The sequence below is a fragment of the Rhinopithecus bieti genome, unplaced genomic scaffold (genome assembly GCF_001698545.2).
Source record: "Rhinopithecus bieti isolate Rb0 unplaced genomic scaffold, ASM169854v2 scaffold_574, whole genome shotgun sequence".
Lineage (NCBI taxonomy): Eukaryota > Metazoa > Chordata > Mammalia > Primates > Cercopithecidae > Rhinopithecus > Rhinopithecus bieti.
In genome coordinates, this window is record NW_016803605.1 from 719,061 (window position 1) to 729,186 (window position 10,126).

The 10,126-nt window shown below is 50.0% G+C and overlaps 1 protein-coding gene across 7 annotated transcripts in view; it reads left to right on the forward strand.

Moving 5' to 3' along the window:
• The window catches only part of ZNF541 (zinc finger protein 541), a 53,250-nt gene extending 48,185 nt beyond the window's left edge, over positions 1-5,065 (forward strand). For all 7 annotated transcript variants that reach the window (XM_017889207.1, XM_017889201.1, XM_017889225.1 and 4 more), the window contains 3 exons: positions 3,754-3,894; positions 4,094-4,275; positions 4,378-5,065. In XM_017889207.1, coding sequence (XP_017744696.1) covers positions 3,754-3,894; positions 4,094-4,275; positions 4,378-4,531 — 477 coding nt within the window. In that variant the 3' untranslated portion in view covers positions 4,532-5,065. The remainder of the gene's footprint in view (positions 1-3,753; positions 3,895-4,093; positions 4,276-4,377) is intronic.
• Positions 5,066-10,126: the final 5,061 nt, after the last annotated feature.

A 10,126-nucleotide genomic window follows, 5' to 3' on the forward strand; every position in this document is an offset into this window, starting at 1 on the left:
TTTTTTGGAGATGGCGTTTCACTCTTGTTGCCCAGGCTGGAGTGCAGTGGCACGATCTTCACTCACTGCAACCTCCGCCTCACAGGTTCAAGCGATTCTCGTACCTCAGCCTCCCAAGTAGCTGGGATTACAGGCACCCACCACCATGCCTAGCTAATTTTTTTATTTTTAGTAGAGACAGGTTTTACCATGTTGGCCAGGCTAATCTTTTGAACTCCTGACATCAGGTGATCCACCTGCCTCAGCCTCCCAAAGTGCTGGGATTACAAGCATGAGCCACCGCACCTGGCCAAGGAGAGTTGACATTTTAATAACACTCAGTTTCTGACCCATGAACAGGGGCTGTGTCTCTATGCATCATCTTTAATTTCTCTTAGCAGTGTTTTCAAGTTTTTATTTGTTCTTATTTCTTTTAAGATCTAGGATCTCACTCTGTCGCCCAAGCTGGAGTACAGGGGTGTGATCATAGTTCACTGTACCCTTTGACCTCCTGGGCTCAAGTGATCCTCCAGCTTTGAGTAGGTGGGACTACAGGTGTGTGTCATCACACCTAGCTCTGGTATAACTTTTTTTTTTTTTTGAGACGGAGTCGCCCGCCACCTCGCCCGGCTAGTTTTTTGTATTTTTTAGTAGAGACGGGGTTTCACCGTGTTAGCCAGGATGGTCTCGATCTCCTGACCTCGTGATCCGCCCGTCTCGGCCTCCCAAAGTGCTGGGATTACAGGCTTGAGCCACCGCGCCCGGCCAACTTTTTTTTTTTTTTTGAGACAGAGTATCGCTCTGTCACCCGTCTGGAGTGCAGTGGTATGATCTCGGCCCACTGCAACCTCCACCTCCTGGGTTCAAGCGATTCTTCTGCCTCAGCCTCCTGAGTAGCTGGGATTACAGGTGCGCACCACCACGCCCGGCTAAATTTCTTGTATTTTTAGTAGAGATGGGGTTTCCCCATGTTGGTCAGGGTGGTCTCAAACTCCTGACCTCTGGTGATCCTCCTGCCTCCCCCTCCCAAAGTGGTGGGATTACAAGTGTGAGCCACCGTGCCTGGCCTCTGGCATAACTCTTTGAACATATATTAAACAATTACGGTAACCTTTCACGTCCTTCCTTGCTCATTCTAACATCTGTGTCTGTGGTGGGTTGACTTTGACAGATTGGGTTTTCTCCTCCTGAGTGCCATGTTATCCTGCTTCTTAGCATACATGGTGATTTTCACCAGATCACAGGCATTGTGAATGTTAGCTGTTGGATGCTGGATATTCTTGCAGCCTTATAAATATTCTTGAGTTTTGTTCTGGGACACAGCTACTTTTAGATTCAGTTTTAGATTTTTTAGATTGGTCCAGCATAGCTCTTCTCTAAGGCTGATTATTTCTCCTTACTGAGGCAAGACTGTGTCACTGCCCTACCCAGTGCCCCCTGAATCACGAAGTTTCCCACTCTGGCTGTGGGAACGGGCACTCTTCCTGGCCCTGTAGGAGCAGCAGGCACTTTTCCCTCTCATCGTTTTGGATGGCTCTTTTTGGCTGGTCTGTTCCCATGCATGTGCTGGGCAGTCTTGGGCTGAGTCCTTGGGGGAAATTTGCTCCCCATCTCTGGAGTGTTCTGTGTGCAGCTCTTTCCTCTCCCATCCTCTGTCCTGTGGGCTCTACCGCCGTGGTCTCCAGGGGCACTGTGCTCCACCTCAGCTCCCTAAGTCCTGCTGGGTTCTGTCTAAATTGCCCCTGCCTGGGTGGTGGCCTGGAAACACAAGGTGATAAGCCAGAGCAGTGGCAGCTTGCTTCCTGTCAGGGTTCACTGGCCTTTGCTGAATGATGCTTGGTGTCTTGCCAAACATTGTTTATATTTTGACTCTGTTTTCATTGTTTGGGACGAGAGGGTAAATCTGGTTCTGTTGCTCCATCTTGTTCAGAAGCAGAAGTCCAACTTTTTTTTAAACTTAGTGATGTTTCTTAGGCAGAGTTTGTGCTGTTTTGACTCCTCGTTTGTGAATACTTAAAAGCTGAAAACATTTGGGTGGAGAATGTCTTTTCTGGAGTGAGCTCAGTAGCCAATTTTATTTCCTGAGAAATTTTCTTCCTAGAGCAATTAAACTTTTCCTTTTTTTTTTTTTTAAAGAGACGCTCGCCGGGCATGGTGGCTCATGACTGTAATCCCAGCACTTTGGGAGGCTGAGGCAGGCAGATCACGAGGTCAGGAGTTCGAGACCAGCCTGGCCAATAAAGTGAAACCCTGTTTCTACTAAAAACACAAAAAATAGCTGGGTGTGGTGGTGCGCACCTGTAGTCCCAGCTACTTGGGGGGCTGAGGCAGAAGAATCGCTTGAACCCAGGAGGTAGAGGTTGCAGTGAGCCGAGACCGTGCTACTGCACTCTAGCCTGGGCAACAGAGTGAGACTTCGTCTCAAAAAAAAAGAGATACTCACTCTGGAGTGCCATGACACATCATAGCTCACTGCTGGCCGGGTGCAGTGGCTCAGGCCTGTAATCCCGGCACTTTGGGAGGTTGAGGCAGGCAGATCACCTGAGATCAGGAGTTCAAGACCATCCTGGCCAACATGGTGAAACCCTGTCTCTACAAAAATACAAAAATTAGCTGGGCATGATGGCAGGTACCTGTAATCCCAGCTACTCAGGAGGCTAAGATGGGAGAATCACTTGGACCCGGGAGGTGGAGGTTGCAGTGAGCCAAGATCATGCCATTGTACTCCAGCCTGGGCGACAGGGTGAGATTCTGTCTCAAAAAAAAAAAAAAAGCTCACTCTAACCTTGAACTCCTGGGCTCAATCGGTCATCTCACCTCAGCGTCTTAAGTAGCTGGGACCACAGGCATGCACCACCATGACTGGCTAATTTTTAAAAAATTTTGTAGAGGCTGGGCACGGTGGCTCAAGCCTGTAATCCCAGCACTTTGGGAGGCCGAGACAGGCGGATCACGAGGTCAGGAGATCGAGACCATCCTGGCTAACACGGTGAAACCCCGTCTCTACTAAAAAATACAAAAAACTAGCCGGGCAACGTGGCGGCCGCCTGTAGTCCCAGCTACTCGGGAGGCTGAGGCAGGAGAATGGCCTAAACCCAGGAGGCACAGCTTGCAGTGAGCTGAGATCCGGCCACTGCACTCCAGCCTGGGCGACAGAGCGAGACTCCGTCTCAAAAAAAAAAAAAAAAAAAAGTAGTCCACATGCCTCAGCCTCTCAAAGTGCTGGGATTACAGGCGTGAGTCACCAAGCCCAGCTTCCCTTTTGTTTTTAACAGAAGTTATTTTTAGTGGGATCCTTTCTTAGTGGAGGAACGGGAAAATGATCCCGTAGGTTCATGCTGTGCACTCAAAACCTCCCCTTCTTCTAGAGTGGGCCACTTCCTGCCAAGACTTTAGAGGCTCTGCCTAGCTGTTGTAATGTCTGTGTGGTAGTCTGCCTGTAGAGGGCATTCCGATTTATCAGCATGATGTCGCAGTTAGCATCCCTGGAGGGACCTTTGTGCGTATCTTCCTTAGGAAAGAATTCCTGGGCTGGAATGACTGCTCAGAATGTGCAGGCTTAAGTACTAGTGGCTACTGTGTGGCTCCACTTTGAACGCCCTCATCCCCAGGAAGGATTTTGTGGTCCTGTGCCTTTGTGGTGAGTGGTGACGCCAAGCCAAAGGAAGAGATCCTTCCGAAGGGCTTTCCAAAGGAGGCGGCCGGCCCAGTGGCAAGGTCACACTCCCGGGGCCCGCGTGGCACGGCCACAGCCTGCTTGTTTTCTTTCACTAGATCCAGACAAAGACGGTAGCTCAGTGCGTTGAGTATTATTACATCTGGAAAAAAATGATCAAGTTTGACTGTGGCCGAACCCCAGGGCTAGAAAAGAGGATCAAGAGAGAGCCGGAGGAGGTGGAAAGGACAGAGGAAAAGGTAGAGGAACCGGGGCGGTGTCGGGAGCTCGTCTCTTCTCCCAGTGCCTGCTGCCTGTGGAGTTGGAGGGTGGGGTCAGAGGGCAGGGATGCTCCTGACGGAAGGGTTTCCCTGCAGGAGACACGTGTGCCCTCAGCTCTGTGCCTCTCTTACAGCAGGACAGGTCAGCACCCTTATGTCACTTCTGCTCCCTCTGCAGGTCCCATGCAGCCCTCGGGAGAGACCCAGCCACCATCCAATTCCCGAGTTAAAGATAAAAACCAAGAGTTATAGGAGGGAGTCCATCCTCAGCTCCAGCCCAAATGCAGGCCCCAAGCGGACCCCAGAGCCGTCGGGAAGCGTGGAGAGCCAGGGCATTTTTCCATGCAGAGAGTGTGAAAGGTACTCAGCTTTCTCCTGGAGACGTCCCTAGGACTCCCAGCCTCAGCCCCCCATGATCCCTTCCTCCCTGCTCTGACCCCATGTCCTCTGGCGACTCCTCAGGGTGTTTGACAAGATCAAGAGTCGAAATGCCCACATGAAGCGGCACCGCCTTCAGGACCACGTGGAGCCCATCGTCAGGGTGAAGTGGCCGGTGAAGCCCTTCCAGCTGAAGGAAGAGGAGCTGGGAGCTGACATCGGCCCCCTGCAGTGGTGATTCCTGTGGCAGGAAGTCCAAATGGGGCCTCCGGTGCTGCCCCTCCTCCCTTCAGCCTCTCCAGGGTGTTTGGGGTACCCCTCTGCCTCCCCCCACCCTCCCCATCCCCCGTTGGCCAACCGGCCTGCAAACGTGGCGGGCATTTGGCCACAGATAGGCAGGAGGAGCTCAGTTGTTGGACAGCTATGCAGTCCCTGTCCAGTGGCGCTGGAGGCTCTACTCTCCTTAGGTTCATAGTCTCTCCCCTTCTTTCTCTTCCACTTCTAGAGCAGGGAGGCTTGGGGAGGGGAAAAGTTAGCTCTGGGTAGCTCTTAAATCTTAGCCTCCGTTGTGGGGTTTGGTTTCATGTGTTAGATAAGGCCAAGACGTAGAGAATCAGTGGGAAAAAACCTTGAGATCTCCAACACGCTGGGCCCCTCCCCAGGGCGGGGACTCTGCCTTCCAGATTCAGTCCCTAGTCTTGCGATGAATTCTGCATTGTTCCGTGTTTTTTGTACGTGTCAACTCGTAAATCTGATTAAATTGGGTTCTTGAGCCACTGTCTTTGACTTCCCTGCCTATTGATCCAATAAAGGCTTAGGAACCCCACCACGTGCTAAGGCCGGGAGGTGAGTCAGCTGTGGCCTGCCCTGGGGGCTGGGGGCCTTAGGGAGAAGACAGGCATGTTGATTTGGACATTCATTCAGCAAACATCTACGAAGCACCTGCTGTAGAATGCACTGGATGTTGCCAATCGGTGCAACAGGGATAGTGAAGCAAGACAGGCCCCTTTTCTCACGGACCTTCCCTTGTAGGAGCAGGAAGGTAGCAGTAATAATAAGCAAACAAGGTGATTTTGGGTCTTGATACTGGAAATGCTTTTGGCTATAACAGAAGAGTTGGTGTTGATTTAAACAATCATGGAGTTTGGTTGTCCCCGTGGGGGCTCAGCCTTGGAATCAGGGACCCCTGGCAGGGGCAGGGGCAGGGGCAGAACCAGGGCTCCAGCAGAGGCGAGAATAACCTTGAACCAAAATCCAGACCTGCAGGGGGCAGGGGAGTCAGGGAGAAAACAACCCCCCTCCCTGCCTCCCTTTTTAAGAGTGAGGAAAACTTGACCAGCTCCCAGCAGATGCCGTATGTCTCACTGAGCCTGTGTTCGCTTCTAAACTGATCCCTGTTAGTGAGAAGGGAAATGACCACAGTTAGCCTAGACCACTCAAGATGTAGCTCCATGACCAGGTGCAGTGGCTCTTGCCAGTAATCCCAGCACTTTGGGAGGCCAAGGCAGGCGGATCATGAGGTCAAGAGATCAAGACCATAGTAGCCAACATGGTGAAACCCCGTCTGTCCTAAAAATACAAAAATTATCTGGGTGTGGTGCCATGTGACTGTAATCCCAGCGACTTGGGAGGCTGAGGTAGGAAAATGGCTTGAACCCGGGAGACGGAGGTTGCAGTGAACTGAGATTATGTCACTGCATTTCAGTCTGGTAGAGCAAGACTCCGTCAGAAAGACAGAAAGAAAAGAAAGGTGGACTCCACAGTGGCTCACACCTGTAATTCCAGCACTTTGGGAGGCCAAGGTAGGTGGATCACTTGAAGTCAGGAGTTTGAGACGAGCCTGGCCAACATGATGAAACTCCATCTCTACTAAAAATACAAAAAAATTAGCCAGGCATGATGTTGGACACCTGTAGTCCCAGTTACTCAGGAGGCTGAGGCAGGAAAATCACTTGAACTTGGGGGGTGGAGGTTGCAGTGGGCCAAGATTGCACCACTGCACTCCAGCCTGGGCAACAGAGTTGTCAGTGGCTCACACGTCAGTGGGAGGTGGTCAAGGAAAGGACAGATCGAGTTGGCAGGGCAGGTTTGAGCCTGAGCAGCTGTAGTCGATGCCATTAGCTCAGATGGGGAATTGACTGCAGAGGATTGAATGCATCGGGGTGTGATCGTGTCTATGGCAGGGTGTGCTGTGTTCTGAGGGGCTGGGAAAGTAGACGGCAGTGTCAGGAGGTTTCACAGAGGGCCCACCTATCAGCTAAGGCTTAAAGATGGGGAGGGAGGGGGAGCAGAGGTGGACGCTGAGTTTGAAGCAGTTAGAACACTGCAGTTAAGGGAAGGGGTTCAGACGTCAGATGAACCTCATCCATCCTGGCTCCTCTTACCTCCTTGTAAACTAGGGCGAATCACTTTCCCTGTGGGAGCCTCAGTTTTCTCAATCTGTAAAATGGGATGAAAATTGCCCCTCCTCAACCCCCGCAACCTATCAGTTAAATAAAATGTAAATTATGACCAGGTGTGGTGGCTCATGCCTGTAATTCCACACTTTGGAAGTCCGAGGTGGGCGGATCACTTGAGTTCAGGAGCTTGAGACCAGCATGGGCAACATGGTGAAACCCCATCTCTACTAAAAATATGAAATACGAAAATTAGCCAGGCATGGTGGTGCATGCCTGTAATCCCAGCTACTTGGGTGGCTAAGGCACAAGAATTGCTTGAATCCAGAGATGGAGGTTGCAGTGAGCCGAGATCGTGCCACTGCACTCCAGCCTGGGCAACAGAGCGAGACTCCATGTCAAAATAAATAAATAAAAATAAAATGTAAATTAAGCATTTGGAAGGGTGCACCATAAGAACCGAACAGCTACTAGTTAACAAGCTCTCATGCGATTGCTAATATTGTTTGGATCCCATCCTAAATAAATCCAATGAACTCTGGAAATGGAAAAATACTCCCCGGTTGAAAAGGCTGAGGGGTATATTATCTGTTGCTGCATGACAAATTACCCTGAAAGGGAGCAGCTTAAACAGAAGCTTTTACATAGTGTTGCTGCTTTGACAGACATGGAACCAAAACTGCTTGTGGTAATCCAGGCTCACCCCCACCTGCTCTGTGGTCAGGACACAGTGGCAACCACAAGTGGGTGGTCCAGGCAAGTCTATTCATGTATGAAGAGAGTTGGAGGAAGACTTCTTACGCCTTGCTCCGCTCAGCCAACCCCCTAGATAATAGCGGTTTCTCAAACTGTGGTCCCTGGATTATCTGCATCCTAATTTTACTTTTTTTTTTGAGAGGAGACAAGGTCTCACTCTGTCGCCCAGGTTGGAGTGCAGTGGCACCATCATAGCCCACTGCAGCCTCAAACTCCTGGGGTTAAACAATACTCCCACCTCAGCCTCCCAAGGAGTAATTTAAAAATCTTTTAATTTTGTAGAGATAGGGTCTTGCTTTGTTGCCTAGGTTGGTCCTTAACTCCTAGGCTCAAGCAGTCCTCCCACCTCGGTCTCCCAGAGTGTTGGGATTACAGGCATGAGCCACCGGGTCTGGCTGCATCCTAATTATATGGGGTTCTGTTTTTTAAAAATGCAGATTCCTCTGACCCACCACAGACTCAGAATTGGAACCATTGTGGGTATGGCCTTCAAACCTGTTTTATTTAAAGAAGATTTTTAGGATAGTTTTAGATTTGTAGAAAAATTGCAATGACAGCAAAAAAAATCCCACACACCCATTTCCCCTATGATTAACATCTTATATTAGAATGGTACATTTATTACCATGAATGAACTAATATGGCACAATATTATTAACTAAACTTCATAGTTTATCTAGCTTTCCTTAGTGTTTTTTGTTTGTTTTGAGATGGAGTCTCACTCTATCGCCCAGGCTGTAGCACAGCGGCACAATCTTGGCTCACCACAACCTCCGCCTCCCGGGTTCAAGCAATTCTTCTGCTTCAGCCTCCCGAGCAGCTGGGACTATAGGCGCCCACCACCATGGCCGGCTAATGTTTGTATTTTTAGTAGAGATGGGGTTTTGCCATGTTAGCCAGGCTGCTCTCGAAAGCCAGGCGGCTCACGAACTCCTGACCTCAGGTGATCCACCGGCCTCAGCCTCTCAAAGTGGGATTACAGGAGTGAGCCACTGCGCCCGGCCGATTTCCTTGGTTTTTTTAACCTAATGCCCTTCTGTCCCAGGATCCCACCCAAGGTAAGACATTACATTTAGCAGCCATGTATCCTTGGCTGTGACGGTTTCTCAGACTTTCCTTGTTTTGATGACTTGACAGTGTTACTTGTTTGAGACGGAGTCTCCCTCTTGTTGCCCAGGCTGGAGTGCAGTGAGGTGATCTCAGCTCACTGCAACCTCCGCCTCCCGGGTACAAGTGATCCTCCTGCCTCAGCCTCCCAAGTAGCTGTGATTACAGGCATGCACCACCACACCCAGCTAAGTGTTTTGTATTTTCAGTAGAGACAGGGCTTTGCCATGTTGGACAGGCTGGTCTTGAACTCCTGGCCTCAAGTGATCCTCCTGCCTTGGCCTCCCAAAGTACTGGGACTACAGGTGACACACTGTGCCCACCAACAGTTTTGAGGAGTACTAGGCAAGTGTTTTGGAGGATGTGGCTCAACGGGAATTTGTCTAGTGTTTTTTTCATGATTAGATTGAAAGATCCCAGAAGTAAAGACCCATTTTAATCACATGACTTATCAATATTGAGGTTAACCTCAACCACCTGGATGTCAAAGTCCGGTTTCTCCACTGTAAATTTAGTCTTTTTCTCCCCTTTCCTGCACCCTCTTCTTTGAAAGGAAGTCACTATGCACAGTCCATACTTACAGAATGGGGAGGTATCCTTCACCTTCTTGAGAGCAGAGTATCTACACAGATTATTTGGAATTCTTCTGCACAAACTATTTGTCTATTCTCCCCCCTTTATTTATTTGTTCTCTATTCATCTATATGACCACAGGCTCATGGATACTTTATTTTTGGGATTATAATGCAATACTACTTTATTTTGCTGCTCAAATTGTTCCAGCTTTGGCCATTGGGAGCTCTTTCAGTTGGCACCCTGGCATACCCCCTAATTTTGTGTGTGAGCACACGTGTGGAATACTTCCTTCCTCTCTGGCACTACAAAGTGATACTGCGGTGAGCTATGATTGTGCTGCCGCACTCCAGCCGGGGCGACAGAGCGAGACTCTGTCTCCAAAACCAACAACCCAAAGAGTGAGACCTGTCTCAAAAACCAACAACTCAATTTTCTGGGGCAGTAGGAGGTGTGTTTGAATCTGAACTTTTTTTTTAGAGACAGAGTCTTGCTATGCTGCCCAAGGAGGGACTCGAACCGGACTCAAACTCCTGGGCCCAAGTGATCCTCCCGCCTACCGAGTAGCTGGGATTACAGGCACGAGACACCGCGCCCAGCTTCGAATCTGAATTTTTTAACACGCTGTCTTCAGCTTTTTTTTTTTTTCTGAGACTAAGTCTCACTCTGTCGCCCAGGCTGAAGTGCAGTGGCACGATCTCGGCCCACTGCAACCTCCACCTCCCCGGTTCAAGCGATTCTCCTCCCTCAGACTCCCGAGTAGCTCGGATTACGGGCGTGAGCCATCACACCCAGCTAATATTTGTATTTTAATAGAGCGGGGTTTCGCCATGTTGGCCGGGCTGGTCTCAAACTCATGACCTCAGGTGATCCGCCCGCCTCGGCCTCCCAAAGGGCTGGGATGACAGGCGTGAGACACCGCGCCCGGCCCTCTTCATCTATCTTTTATGAAACCAGAGTTAGAGAACCTCTTAAGTTTTTGTTTCCAGTCTCTCAACTAC